The 16171-nt window shown below is 40.5% G+C and overlaps 1 protein-coding gene across 2 annotated transcripts in view; it reads right to left on the bottom strand.

Moving 5' to 3' along the window:
• Window positions 1-6895: 6895 nt before the first annotated feature.
• The window catches only part of LOC124135965 (enhancer of polycomb homolog 1-like), a 24264-nt gene continuing 14988 nt past the window's right edge, over window positions 6896-16171 (bottom strand). The window contains exons 10-15 of one of the 2 annotated variants that reach the window (XM_046501698.2): window positions 15873-15959; window positions 14195-14343; window positions 13013-13135; window positions 12138-12661; window positions 11594-11831; window positions 6896-10649 (exon numbers count right to left, since the gene is read on the bottom strand). In XM_046501698.2, coding sequence (XP_046357654.1) covers window positions 10577-10649; window positions 11594-11831; window positions 12138-12661; window positions 13013-13135; window positions 14195-14343; window positions 15873-15959 — 1194 coding nt within the window. In that variant the 3' untranslated portion in view covers window positions 6896-10576. The remainder of the gene's footprint in view (window positions 10650-11593; window positions 11832-12137; window positions 12662-13012; window positions 13136-14194; window positions 14344-15872; window positions 15960-16171) is intronic. The other variant, XM_046501699.2, reaches the window with a different exon arrangement.

Genomic DNA, 16171 nt, shown 5'->3' with positions numbered 1-16171 from the left:
AGTTATTATTTTTACAGACAGTTCATTTCCTTGGATTGCTTCTCAAAGCTAACATCGTTCTGTGGCGTAGTATTGCCCAGTTACTGTAAATCTTCTTCTGTACGTCTTTGGTATGACGGGGGCGAATGTTTCCAATGTTTGCTCTGATGTGTCTACAACTCAAAACGTCGGACCAGGTCCCTCACTGGGTACATCTCGCAGTCTAAATTTACCAGGTTGAATGTTGATAAATTATATGTTCGGTCGGGTCAATTAGCCATCTGGTGCTACTTCTAGGGCTGGGACTGGTAACTCGGGTCGGGTGGGTCCTGAGTACCCGGACCCGTGGTTAGTCATGTGATATATTGTTTAATTATAATAACGATAAAAATTTATGATTACACCAGTATAAGTCGCTAATGTTCGCATTTCTTTCTGATTACGCGCACATTCCTTTATATGTTTGAGTAAAAACAAAGCTTCAGTCAACTTCAGTGTATGCATGATCAGATCATTTTGTACCCTATCTAAATACTTTTTGTCAGGGCATCAGTAAAACAATTTCCCAACTGAACATTTTGTATCCCACTTGAGACCTACAGTGGACATCCGGGTAGGGTCAGGTAAAAGGGGGTCATGTACCCGGGTACTAAATGTGGACTCGTCCCCGCCCTAGCTATTTCACATTCTGTAAAGGACGCGGTTTCCAAGGCTCATGTCAACATAAACGATAGGATACTTAGGAGATAAACATACTGTGTTTTCAATGTAGAGCTAGGTTACCTGTAGATTTAACCCCGCTAAATTGAATTTGGAACCGAACGCGCAGCGTGAGGTTTCAAATGTTAAATTTAGCGCGGTTAAATCTACAGGTAACCTAGCTCTACATTGAAAACACAGTATGTTTATCTCCGTTCTCCCATGACTAAATAAAACGCGAATTCTTTGGTGTTAGCAAATATACTGAGTGAAGCGGCATGGGTTGAGTTCAGTGTTTTGAGTGGGTTAACGATCTGAATGACGGAATCCCCGAACAAAATATGGTGATGTATATACTCAAGCAGTTTGTTTACACCGTAATACTTCACTCGACATGCTCGAAGATATGACAAGGCATTGAAAGCATATATAACCACAGCAACTTGGTAAGCTAACATAAGGTGGGCATCCCTAAAGAAAACAAAGCAAGCTTTGCAAGGCTTTCGTTCCACATCGCACGTCACTATTATGACGTCATATCGCTCATTTTGACGCAAAAGATATGACATCACAGACGTATATAGAAAAGCGCCAAAATTCCAAGCTCTCTGTTGTCTCCAAAATGTAAATACATTCCCTTTGTTGATTTCTGTCGTGTTATTCTGCACGAAATGTATTGCCACACATCCTTTGAATATTGTAGTAACCGCATCTGTGCATTTTGTAACCTGTAATTTTAGATATAATTATTTAAATATGCCTACCGACAATGACTAAAAATAGTACTATTCTATGAATATTAGCTTCGGCGGTGATGCGGCCGTCAAACCAGCTGTTTCAATCAGAGGGGGTTTATTGTGATTTAATAGCCTCTGATTGACCAATCAGAATCGAGTAAATTCCAAATTCATGGTAGAATTTCCAATAACATATATTCAATTTATATACCGGATTTTTTTGTAGTCTGGTTCAATGAACTACATACTACCTGTGCGTTTACCAGCGATATGACGTCATAATGGTAACGCGCGATGTAGAGCGAAAGCCTTGCAAAGCATGCTTTGTTTTCTTTAGGGATGCCCGCCTCATGTTAGCTTACCAAGTTGCAGTGCTTATATGCTTTCAATGCCTATCATATGTTCGAGTGAAGTATAACGGTGTAAACAAACTGCGCGTTCGCTTCCAAATTCAATTTAGCGCGATTAAATCTACAGGTAACCTAGCTCTACTTTGAAAACACAGTATGTTTATCTCCTAAATGTTTGTGGCCTGATATTCGACAAACGTTGCGTCAAAACGAAGCCACTGTCGATTTGCAATGTCTAAATGGCATTGTTTTCACACTTGTTCAAAAATGTCATGGAGGAAAACAGTAAAGCAAAATGCACGTGCAAGTCATGGCATTCGTAACTCGTGGTAGTGGCTATAAATAGGCAAGCATAAGCCAATAATTTGTCATTCAATTGTCAACATTTTTCAAGTTAGAAAATGCGGAGACTCAGCGCTGCCGATCGAAACATCGCCACAGGACGTATCGAAGGAGCTAGGGGATTCGCAGTCTTCTGTTGCACGCCACTTCGACGTCCACCACAGCACAATTTGCCGCTTTTGTGACTGATACACACAGTTCAATTCAACTGCAGACCGACTGAGAACCGGCCGACCAAGAGTTACCTACCCTGCACAGGATCGCTACATTCGACAGTTCCACCTACGTCATCGCAATGCCACAACGGAGACTGCATGAAGCATCCATGTTTGAGGAGGATATCGGACCAGACTGTCAGGAACCATCTTCCGACCCAGAAGACCAGTTATCGTCCCTGTTTTGCAACAGATCCATCGACAGCGACGCTTGCGTTGGTGCCATACCTTACAGCCTTGGAATTTGAGAAACTAGAGACGTGTGTGGTTTAGCGATGAATCGCGATTTCTTCTTCACCGGCAAGATGGAAGACAAAGTGTTTATCGACGTCGAAATAAGCGTTTTGCCCCACAATGTGTACGTGAATTCGACAATTTCGAGTGCGGTAGTGTCATGGTGTGGGTGGGCCATATCCTACACACCACGAGATCTGACTTGGTTGTGGTTCAGGGAAATTTGACAGCAAATCGCTACATGAACCTCACCTACTTCCAATCATTGACCACCAGAGGCAGCTTTTTCAACAGGACAACGCTCCACCGCACATAGCTCTTGTCACGGTAGACTATCATCATAATGTCAACATCAACCACTTGCCCTGGCCGTCGAGATCTCCAGATCTCAACCAAATCGAACACCTCTGGGATGATCTCGGTCGACGTGAACGTCAACGTCAGAACACGCCGCAGACACTCCCACAACTGGACAACGCGTTACAAGCAGAATGGCGCAGAATGGCACAGAATTCCGCAGGACAGAATTCGTACACTTATCCTGTCAGTGCCGAGGAGATGCAGAGCCGTGACTGCTGCCCGGGTCACACGAGATACTGAGTTAAGCGCAACCTTGTGGCTTTATGTGACATGACAATGAACAGTTTTCAATACCTTTGTACAACGACAACGTGTGACTATCGAGCTCAAAAATTTCATATTTGCATCTATATCATATTAAATATATCGACTTTCTTAGATACAATAAATTTACTTAAAATCTATCTGTGCGTTTCTTTTTTTGAAGAGTGTATACATTTTCATTACGTACGAATAGGCTTTTTAATCAATTGATTAGGAACGGGTTGTTACGGGTTACTCAACATTTGCGTACGAATCCGCCAAAATTTACAAGCAGAGACCATTTATAAACTAACTTCCACGAAACGTTACCATAGTTTTAAATCACTCAGTTATTAATCACAAGACAAATGCATGAAGTAAAATGTATTGAAAATATCAAAATCTCAAGGAAATTAACAGCCATACAGCATTCGATATTGGCATGACAGTTGCCCGAATTGAGGAGGGGAGGGGGTAAGGAAAAACAAGCTTTCAACGTTATGGACAAAGGGCATACACATCTAAAATCGCTCAAGTTCAATGACACGTCACATTAATAGCGTGTATGACTACCCCTGCAAAAAGACACCCAAACAAAACCCAGCGCACAGAAAAAGTCAGTCGTCTGATGACATCACGTGGCAACACGTCGTCATTCTTCTGGAGGGCCTGGATCCATGACCATCCCAGAGATGCAGCGTGCAGGCCCAGACAACACGTTGACGTTGCTGGTTGCAAGGAAGTTCTATACGATTCGGACTGTATGGGCGCTGGCATTGTGCTGATAGAGGACAGCACGTGGCAACTGTTGTAGAAATGGGAGGACAGTTTGACGAAGAATGTCATCCATGTAAAGCTGAGCTGTAACATTTCCGTGTAACATTTCCGTTAACGATGACCAGTGGTATTCTCTCCTACCCAAACACACACACACACACACACACACACACACACACACACACACACACACCCATCCCCCCGCACCATAACACCCCCTCCACCATTCGGCACGACCTCCTGAACGCAACATGCCGCCGTTCGTTCTCCCCTTCGGCGCTGTTTTCCATCACCAACAGACACAACCGGCTTTCATCAGTGAAGATGACCCTCTACCAGTCACGTCGCTTCAAACGACGTACAGTCCGGGCCCACCTCTATCTCTGACGACGATGTGGCTCTGTCAACAACTGTCCTCTGTAACGTCTGTAAGCCCTATTTCCTTGAGTCCTGAGTTGCCTGGCCACTGTCTGTCGACTAACCATAGGCCCTAAGACATTCGTCACTGATGACGTCATTGTCAGGAATCTATTCCGGAGATGCAAAATACGCAAGTACCAGTCTTCTTTGGGCGTAGTTACCCTGGGTCCGCCTGTTTATGGCTTGTCTGACATCTGCCCGGTCTGTCTGTAAGTTTGCATCAGGTTATTAGTTACAGCAACACGGGAGCAACCAAAAGTTCGTGCAAAAGTGGGCATGAATGACTCCCACCTGTATCATACTCGTATCATGCCACGAAAGAATGTTGATGTTGTTCCGAGCAAGATACGCTATCAGCACCACTGATGCATGAGGGCGTGCGTTGTTCTGTTGGAACAACTGCAGTTGAGGATGTGCAACAAACATGGGAACAACATGAGGACGAAGAACTTGATCCCTATACACAATAGCTGTTACACGTTGTCGGAACACAAAAAGCTGGGACCTATGGTTGTAGATGAACGCTCCCCAAACCATCACACTTTCACCACCCTACATGTTAGCCTAAAAGACTCAGAAATCACCGTAACGTTTATAACGGCGACACAAAACACGTCCACGGCCGTCAGCCTAAGAAACTTGGAAGCAAGACTCGCCAACGTTGATGTTGCCGAGACCAAAGTAAACGTCGTGTTGTGTCAAAGTCGGTCCAACATACGATTGTCGTCAGTGGAGTGGAGACGGCGCGGAAACGTCGTCAAATCGAGTTTGCTGATACTGGCTGCAGAAGTTGCAGAGTTACTGACCTGCAACATTCCAAGGGCCATCCCTGTTTCCACAGGCGGCAGTCTGAATTTATTCATCGTTGTTTTCAACTGTAGACCTTCTGGTGTGAATATTTGACATCAACCTTAATAAAGGATACCTTAACGGAAAATGCACACGCTTTTACCCCGGATCATGACTTCACATGAAAAATTCATGGTTTTGTTTGACTGTGGTTGTGTCTGCGTGCATTATGTGTAATGAACGCCACATTGCATGGCATCCGTTCATCGGTTATCATTTCAGCATTTCCAATCCATTCAAACACAACATTTCCAATACTTTGGAACTTGCGTTCCAAAAGTTCTGAACTTTTCTGCTCAGCATATGACAGGGAATGTCAAACAGAGAATACAGATAATTACATGTACACCAAACAAGAATCCTGGTCACTGAACAATGCACAAATCTTATATTTCTCGATAGTACCCATTGATAGACACCGATATATATGGCACCGATGTTTAACTTGCCTGACAGTGACTATTGATAGATACAGGCACAATATGAACAAGGGCTGGGACGGGTAACTCAGGTACCCGGGGCGGGTGGGTACTGAGTAAGACCCGAGTACCTACAGGACTACCCGGACCCGTGGTTAGTCACGTGATATGTTGTTTAATGGCAAAAATTATCTAGAACTCTATGGTTACACTACAAGTCACTAATGTTCGCATTTCTTTGTGACTATGCACCCATTCCTTCTGATTTTTTATATGGTTGAATACATGTATCTAAATACGTTTTACTAGGTCTGTTCTTTATATACTAGGTCTATACATTTTGAGACATCTCCTTAGACCTACAGTGGGTACCCGGGTAGGGTCGGGTAATAGGGTGGGTGGGTACCCGGGTAGTAATTTTGGACTCACTCACTCACCTTATATGTACACTGCCCGGAAGGGCTAAACATAGCCAAAAGGATCCATATTTGGTAATCATTGCAGAGGCGAGGTGAATTGAGGATTAACGTCGCCTTTAAAATTATTCCACTTATATAGCAATGTGCATTTGTGCGAGTGTGCGTGTACTTGTCCTGACTAACGCCGATTTTATAGTGCTAGCCTACTGAGATACCATGCCGTTTAACATGAATACCCCACTGAGACACACTGTACTCCCAGCCGACCAGTCCTGTTTTAGCCCCTTAATGCCCAACAACAAATGGGTCAATCTCGTTCCTCACATATTTCTATGAACAAAGTGAAGGTTACTTTCAGCACACATCTGATACAAGGTTACATCCTTTCTCATTAGTTATAATCACTTAGATGTAAGGACTCCCAGCCAAGAGAGAGGCGTGGGATACTGGGGACCACTGGGATCATGAAATCCTAGAAATTGTCAATTGATAACTTAAAACTTTTATCATTATTTTTTTTAACAGAAAAATGTCAGAGAAAAGCTTAAAGTGATTTGATCATTTCAAAGAGGTATGAAATGACACACTAATAGACAGCAAGTGAGTGTTACTTAATGTTGTGGTGTAAACCATACATATATGTATACATATTCATGACAGTAATCTGATGTCACAGAACTGGAACATTTTTCCCCCTCATTTTAGTCTTGTACTGGGGTACAAAATAAACACAGAATGCCTACAAGGAGAAGATTGACAAAAAAAACTCTGTTGTGGCTGAAGAGTTTTTAAGTTCTTTGTTGTCACATCTGATGAAACATCCGGAAATGATATAAAGACAACAAACATGGATTTGTTTCTCGACTCTGTACAAATGTTTATTATTCTCATGAAAACCTGGTGTGCATACACTCACACCCCCAATATCACAGATCATTGCTCAATCTCTAACCCAGCCGTGCTTTGAAGGAAATCGTCATTCTACATTCAGCAAGTTCTCCGTCAATCAGTCAGTCCGGCTAGCTTACAGAAGTACAAGCCAAATCTCCAGTCACCCTTTGGCAACAAGGACTCAATATGACCCCAGCCAGATATGTGTCCTGATGTAGAGCCACTTCTCTACAGTGTAACTGACAATTTTCTGTCCAAATGTATTGGAGCATTAATTTTGAAGATGCAAAATAGCAATGTAGATTCAATTTGAGTTGTTTAAACTGGTTGTTGACAACCTCATATCTAAACAGTTCATAAGGTATTCCATACCTTAAAATTTGAAGATTGAACAAATAAAAACCCAAAACAATCGCAGAATTAATCATGAGTAAGCATAAGAATTTCGGAGTATGAATCACACAAGATGTCAGAATGGCAATCACACATGACTTGAGGTTTGGCTAGGGTTGCAAGGTATTGGAACGCTGAAAATAAGATGGTAAACAACTTAAGTATCTACATGGAATGTGGACCTACAGCAGTTTTCATCTGTTGTATATGTCGGCACTCCTAAGCTTGATGCCAACAAGAATATAACTGCCAAATGAGCTTTACTGTAAAACAAGTTAGTTCATTTCTGAAAGTAAAGTTAAAGAAGATTTCCTAGCAATACAGTCAACACTTGATATACCAATACCAAATGAATGATAAAACAGTTTGGAATATCTGAATAAACTGCAAAAAACAGGGTTAGAACTTAACACTAGCACAGGGCTGTCAAAATATTACTGCGGGATAATTGAATTTCCCAATTGTTTTAACATTACAAGTTCTAACCCTGAAAAACATTACCCTCAAATCAACATGCTTAAGGATTAGAAGTGGGATTGTTAAGGGGACATAATATTTCTCCATGGCCATCTATAGTCCATCATGAGTTGACTTTACATTCATTAACAGTGATACATGTTCCACGATTTCAGTCAGCTAAGTTTGCAGAAAGAATTTGATTTCCTGTGTACAACACTGACATATCCTCCCATACATTTACAATTTTATATATTGGAGATATGAACAAACTATTATTTCAAGACAAGTACAATTTTTTTCTGAAATATCCAAAATATATTGTAGAGCAACACAGAGCATGTATTGTGTTCAGCATTTGATTTTAAGTGCTCCCTAATCTATATCCACATCTAACAGAAAATCAACATCTGACAACATACATCTATGTTACATAACATCAACAAGAAAAAGCCACTTAGGAAGTGTGTAACAAACATAATACAGAACTTCAGCATCTATACTTTAGCGCGATATTCTAGAGGATTGTGATTCTACAAACAGTACTGGTTTATAAAGAGCAGTGAATTTTTAAAAGTTTCGTTCATTTTGAAGAAAAATTTCATTTGTTATTCTTAAAATAATTTTTTACATGTAACATTCGTACATATATATTTATAAGAAACGATGTGAAATTTTTCAAGCTATGATATACATAAATAAACTAAAATAGGTTAATGACAACCAGATTCTTTCATATTACTCTAGTTACTTGTCATCTGTAACCCATATGAAAGAATCGGGTGGTCCTCAGCTTTTTTTAGTAGTACCCTATAACTTAACATCCTATTTCCTGAGGGGAAAAAAAAAGGGAGAAAAATATTAACTGGATGGCAAAATAGTACCTTATTTAAAATTAAAAATTATTTACAGTTATGGTAAAAGATGTTTGTGTGGGAGTTCATGATCAGCGTTCCAGTGCCTCTGCTGATACAATGCCACATAGTATGCAGCCACTCAAACTGCCACACAATATGTGGCAACTCACACGCATCTCACTAACTGGTACACAGAGAATCTCCAACATTCTCAGCTTCATAGCATCACTAACAACTTCACATTCTTCAATGATCACATTCAAAAACAAACTTTGCTTATGGTAATTTTGTCAAGATGCAAAACATTTATTTTCAGACATTTCCAATTTTGCAGTTTCAGAATTTGTTCCAGATGACTGCATAGAAAATGTTTTAGTCTCATTTATACACTGTAGAAGTTCACTTACTCAGTGTTTTCATCAAGATGGACACGCCCCAGGCACTAACAACTGGTTGAGATAATGGTGAAAGCTTTAATCTATGATCATGTCTTTTGATTTTTCTCCTGTGCTCATCATTTAATTTACAAGCACCTTAATTCAAGCTGTTTCTACATATATACCTGCTTACTACTTCTGTGGGTGTAGAACCAATGGACAAAGAAACATTGTACGTGTGAGACAACTTATTCTGATGTCTGACATACATGTACTCCTAATAATAGTTACTACTGACCATTAAGCACAAAATAAACAAACTTCATAAGAAATACTCTCAAGTTCAAGTAAGAGGATAAGAAAATTTATCAAAAGAATTCTACCATTGTCAGTAACAGGCAACATGAGTTACCTCCTTTGAGTGGCAGCTTAGTCCATATGAATGTCTCCAGAATGGATCAGATGAAAGGTTAGGGAAAACATTATGGTGTCATTTTCTACAATTGTTGCAAAACTTTCTCTCACAAGTTAACTTTATTCCTTACACTGACATGTTGTAACAGGGCTTGTACAGGATTACTTGAACGGGTCAGTTTACCAGATGAGCTTAATTTATTACAGATGTTAAAGTGAATATTTTGGCACTCTGGATTTCATGCACATATTCGATCATACCATGGAAGTTCCTTTTCTGTTCTTGAATGCAGGTTTTGCTTCTAAGAATTATACGGTACTTCCCATACATCTCTTGATTACAACTGAACTTATCTTGAAACAAGAGGATCTGCCCATTTCAGTACTGACATGATTGCAACATACCATGTCAAGGAACTCACTTGATTTGTTTACTAATAACCTAGGGATCTTTAAGAATCATATTTTCTAACATGATTTTAACAAGTATGAAAACTGAATATGTAACACTCAACTTCTCCAGAATCTTATCAAATTGGAATAAGTGATTGCAGATACCCATCTGACGCCTGTCTATCTGTCTGTGTTATAGGAAGTAAATTGTCAAGCAGTTGATGCCTGTCTATCACTACCTGTGATACACACTGGGAAGTAATGGTCAAGCACTTGATAAACATGGAGATGAGGGAGAATGTAGAAGATGAATAACATAACACATTCCATTTATATGTCACACACACGCATTCCATAGAATTACCCGTAGAATTGCAGCATCACTATCATGGGTGTTTAACTGGACAACAGCTGTAACATGTAGCATCTAGATTTAATCATAAGCACTTCACACATGACAAGTATTTCTGTTGTTAGTCCCCACATCACTTGTACAAGAATATATGCACAACATTCTAAACAATACAATGAGTGTTGCCCATCCCGAAGCATGTTTTTCTACATGTGGTGTTGCACTGCAGCCAGAGTTGTACGAATGGCTGTTGTTATGAAGAGTTCTGTCGTCTGGCACTACACCAACTCCATCGCGAGTCAGACTGGTAGGGCAGGAGTGTGGGCCACTAGCAGGTGGCAGTACCAGCCCACACTCAGTGTTGAAGAGTAAATAATCAGCAGACTACTCTCTCCGACCATCAAGTAACATCCATTGGCAAAACTTGGTCTTTGTTAAAGGTGCTCACAGCATTGTGGTCTTCATGGTTTTGTCTACAAGTGAAAATATATTATTTCAAAATTTTGAAACTTAATCTGAAATAATCTGAGAGTTGATGAGTGAGTTGGATTTTACACCACTTTTAACAGTATTCCAGTGTGAGCTTAAAGATGTAAGAAAGCCCGAAGTGATGCAGGTCTCGGACGTTTACCACTGGTGAAACCCACTAGCATGGGCATGGTGCTGACCAACCAAGAAATATAATCTAGGTGAACCAGATTCGAACCCATAATCATAGGTGTCTGGCATGCCCAAGGGACACAACTCTGCACAGCAAATTATGGCACATTAGGCTAGGCCACCAGTGCTTCCACCGAGAGCTGATGAAGGGAGTGAGTGAGTGAGTGAGTGAGTGAGTGAGTGAGTGAGTGAGTGAGTGAGTGAGTGAGTGAGTGAGTGAGTGAGTGAGTATTGCTAACACATCAGCAATCTTGCAGCTATTCATTGCAATAATGCTAATGACCACCTACCCAAATTGTATTTTCCTATCAGCTTTGGCTGATTCTAGTGTGGTACCTCAATCAGAAGATCTGGGGTAGAATAGGTCTTCAGCAACCCATGCTTGCCGTAAAAGGTGACTATGCTTGTCGTAAAAGGCGACTAATGGGATCAGGTGGTCAGGCTCGCTGACTTGTTTGATGCATGTCATCGATCCCAATTGCGTGGATCGATGCTGATGTTATCAATCACTGAAATGTCTGGTCCAGACTCGATTATTTACAGAACGCCTTCATATAGCTGGAATATTGCTGAGTGCGGCATTAAACAACAAACAAACAAACAAACAAAGAACCTCCATCAAAACTAAATGAAAGCATGGTCTGAAAGCTAATTCTAGTCTGAAATGTTCATGGGAACACAAACAAGAGGGCACTGGCTTTTTTCATCGCAAAATTTAATGTTAAGTCTATAGTAATAGGTGCAGTATCCAACTCACTTGAGCAAATTGAGTGCTGTGGCCGGTGTTGTTGATAGCTTGAATGTGCTGGTGTTGGCTGGCATCACTTTGTTGTTTACAGTGGGCTTCATGAACGTTGATGCCGAAGACACCTTCACCGACGTAGCTGCTGTCAAAGCTGTTGTAACTGCTGCCGTTGTCACTGAACACACATTGAGAGGGAAGTTTAACTGAAGAATGTTAGCTGCTGGTGAGGTTGAAAGTCCACTTGTTTTACCTATGAAAAGAACACAGGATGTTGCATGTATCAAGGTACCTCAACCCACACCGACATTCATATTAGGCTAAATGTGTTCACAAATCCCTTAGGAATGGATATATACGGATGTATATAGCTTAAGATTTAAATTTGTTTTTCATAACAAGGCAGCTAGTTTTTAACTCAAGTGTCAACTGACTTAGTCCTCTCTGAAGAGAAACTAAATCCTGTCTAACGCTGAGATAATATTTTCACAAGGAAGTCTGCAATATTGTGCTTGTTGATAAGGTATACAATAAATGTTTCAACTATATCATTCCTTACTGTCTATCAATGGTCCATTTGTTGTGACAGCAACTGTTGGTGGTGTAGGCGTGGTCGTCTGTGTTGTCACAAGAATTGGTGGTGCAGTTAGTGACGCTGACAACAACGATGATGGTGATGTTGACACAGGGGGTAATGAAACAGAGGGGGCAGTTAAATTGTTCGATGAGGATGAGGAAGTGGATGTAGTAGTAGTAGTAGTTGTAGCACCAATATTTGCACTGGGAAGCTGAGAAGAATTCATCACTGCACTCACAGCAAACTCGGCACTGGCAGAGTCCAATGTAAACCTTGAGGTTGGTTGTGATGAGAAAGATTGGCCCAGAATCACAGATGAGTCTATCTCAGATGCTTCAAGTTGAAGCAGTTTTTCCTCCTGTTCCCGTTTCATTTCAAGCAACTGTTCTTTGTGAGACTGGAAGGTCTCAAAGTTAAACTCAACAGACACTGGAGTACTTGACGGTGACCGACTACCATGCCTTGAGTCACTGTCAGGGGGCGGAGTTTTTGGACGAAAATGAGGACTGAAAATAAATGTACAGTTGATAGTCTTATGTTATTTGACATTTACCATTGGCAAACAAGTCTTGACTTGTAAGTATTAGCTTTAGCTGGGAAAAACTACAACAAAAACATCTGTAAAAGGATCAAAAGTCATAAAACAAAGTAAGTAACCTTAATCCTATTCAGTGAAATTAGGTGGAATCCTGGGGTCCTTGAGACTTGCTGCTTGGTATTGGAATCTGAGGACCCATTTAAATTCTTTAACATTGACCCTTGGCGCTTATGCTTTATTTCAACCACTGCTATATCACCAAGACTTGTGGATCAAGGGCTTAAAAAATAAATACCAAAAGAAGCCTTGTTGCACTTACATTTTTCTTTCCCGTATATATGTGACATATTCACCGAGCACTTCAGGTGAATGTGAGGGATCACCCAGGTCGAGTCTGTCTAGGCCATCGTCCCAGGGTGTATACGCTCGGTCCATAATGACTCTGGACATGAAAGAAATGCAACATTGTAGAACTAGAAAAGGATACAGCTGACCGATAGCATTGTCTGGCAATTTGTTTTTCTCTCTAGTTTCATAATATATTTCACATTTTCCGCGATCAGCAGCCAGACCAACATCTAAATGTTTCTAAAACATCTCATCCTATAAAAAAGACCATTAGAAATGATCATGATAGCAATATCAATCATTCCAGTACCATCTCAGTATGTATTCCAACCACATTAAACTGGATGTGAACCTTTGTTCCCTAAACAGTGTACATCAACATACCCAATGTAACCATGAGTTTTCCCACCATACAAGTAGCCACTCTCCTACCCAGAGTTTCATGCAGCCAGCATAGTGCCTCTGCAACAGGCTAGTGCCATGTGACAATGTCCCATCTTATACAGTCCATTCAAGATATTGCAAATGTTTTTCATCTGTTTCTTTTTTGACAAGTCTACACATCTAGATAAATATGTCATTGAATAGTTAAGTTCACTGAGAAAATATCTTAAAATGTGAAAAACTATTTCCATTTGCGTAGTTATCATTTGTTTACATTGTTTGTATGGCCCCACATGCTGTCATTGCAGCCCTACAGAGAGCTAGCAATATGGTCACTTTGATGTATAAATATATATTGTCATGCACTTCACTGTCTCAGTTGTAGTAGCATATCTAGATAATTATGCAAAACAATATGTAAAGCGCCCCAAAATACCTGCATAGGCTAATCTGTTTGGCAGAGAATAGTCAGGTCAAGGGATATGCAAATTAGCCTGTCGCAGTGGTGTTATGCTATGTCACCACTGCTCTGGGTGTGACATGTAGCCTCTATTTGTCACAGTGTGCAAGTAATTGTTTACCATGGACCTATTATTTATGCCTCAAACCCTGAACTTTGGGTTAGAATTCTTAATGAAATCGTCCTCAACTTAATTATCCACACTCCTGCAACTTAATAATCCAAATTCCTCAACTCAATAATCAAAATACCTCACCACAAAAATCCAATCAGACAAACAGATTAGTCTATTATAGCATGTCAACTTACCGCCCACCCCTACCAACTCGCCGCCGGGAGAACCCAACACAGTTTCTTGGAGGAGGTAGTGACATGAGAGAATATCTGTATTTTTTATCACCAAGGCCACCTTCATCAGGACTACACCAGGACCAGTTGCCTTGACGACCCATGAGAGGCTGCAGAAAGAATATTTTATGTTAAATTACGCAAGGGGTTGATGCATGAGCAGCTATCCTTGTTGTAGAAGGGCATGCTACATGTCACCACTTAATATGAATCATAGATGGTCTTTTACTCCTTGACAGTGGCTTTGGAGATGTAATCGGCAAAGCCTGAGATGCTAGATGTACTCTGCCCTGGTGACACATTGCGCTGGACCCCCAAGTTATGACCAGTGCCCAAATCCAAAAAGGAATCATAGCACTATGCGGGAGTATGAGTATGGTTTTACACCGCTTTTAGCAATATTCCAGAAACATCACGGCAGGGGGCACCAGAAATGGGCTTCACACATTGTACCCATGTCGGGAATCGAACCCGGGTCTTCGGCGTGACGAGCGAACGCTTTAACAACTAGGCTACCCGACCGCCCCCATAGCACTATGACTGTCGTAAGTCAATGTCAAATATGGGTGATACGCTTGTCAGCGCTATGACCACTTTGTTGAATGGGCCCTAGGATCAGATGCCTTGAGTGTATTCTGCTCTGGTTACACACTGTACACAGTTAATTTAGTTGGCTTTTATGACAAGTATGAGGAATTAAAGGAAGTATTTGTCTTGGGACCACCAAAGGGGAAAACAAGGTAGGATCCATGGGATCTTCTATTTAGCATACAGAAAAGATATCACATACTCTAAGTCACATTTTTGCAAATAAAGTAGTCATATGGATGATTTTTATCGATTCATTACCGCAACAAATGGCCAAACAGGAAAATATGAAAACGGTCAGAAAGAAATGGTTCAGAGACAGATCAATTTTAACTTCTTAAACCTTAAACTGTCTTCTGATAATGCAAACCATTTTTCTGCTTCAAATGACCCAGATACACAGGTGAGTGAAACACAGAATGCTTCCATCGTGCACTTAAATAGTGCACTTGATAGTGACACTTCTAAATCAAAGACTGAAAAAGATAGGAATTTTCAACGAACCAGGTTTCGTGATTTCATGTGATTGTCGGTGACAAATACTATGAGTAGTCAGCTTTGTATTAATCATGTGAAATCAAATTCAATGACAGAGGCTAATTTCAGAATGATCACCTTGAAGAGACATACTAACGGCAGTGATGAGAAACAAGCTGTTGAGATTTAATATATTAATCAGACATAGTTGCTGCAATTCTTAACAATACATCTGATAGAGAAGCCATGCAAAACATTATTTTTATTGCTAGTCTATATTACTTGTGGGCGGTAATGTGCATAAATAACCTGCATATCAGGTTTTGAAGTTTTATCATATGATCTCTCGAGAGTCTGGCCCCATAAGTTTTGAAAATGACCCCATATTTATATGTTGAAGGGATCCCTGCCCCTACTCTTTTCATATTTTGGCAGCATACTGCCATCTGACATCTTACTGTTTCGACAATCAAACTTCAAGTAGACATATTTGTGCACTTATGTCCTGAGTTAGAGTCAGGTCAGGTGTGTACAAGGCCCACATTGTGTCAACAGAACAGGCAAATATACTTACAGTGAAATAATGACAATGTTTCCTTCTCTTGAAGGCAAATGGACCATCAGGATCATTTTCATCTTCATGATCAGATGGAGACATACCCTGAAAAGAAAGGATAATGTTGCTAATAACATTTCATAATAACTTATTTCAAGCATAAAAGAATTATCAACAAATCAATCAGCATCACAAAATTAATTAACCTGATTTCAATCCCAGTTAAAACAAGACAAAAGTGAGCAGGGCTCACTAATACCCCCGACTTTGACTCAAACATTTTTGAAGTTCAAAACATGAAAAAAACGCAATATTTT

The sequence above is a fragment of the Haliotis rufescens genome, unplaced genomic scaffold (genome assembly GCF_023055435.1).
Source record: "Haliotis rufescens isolate VD_foot unplaced genomic scaffold, xgHalRufe1.0.p SCAF_4, whole genome shotgun sequence".
Classification (NCBI taxonomy): domain Eukaryota; kingdom Metazoa; phylum Mollusca; class Gastropoda; order Lepetellida; family Haliotidae; genus Haliotis; species Haliotis rufescens.
This window is presented reverse-complemented; position numbering and strand designations above follow the sequence as displayed.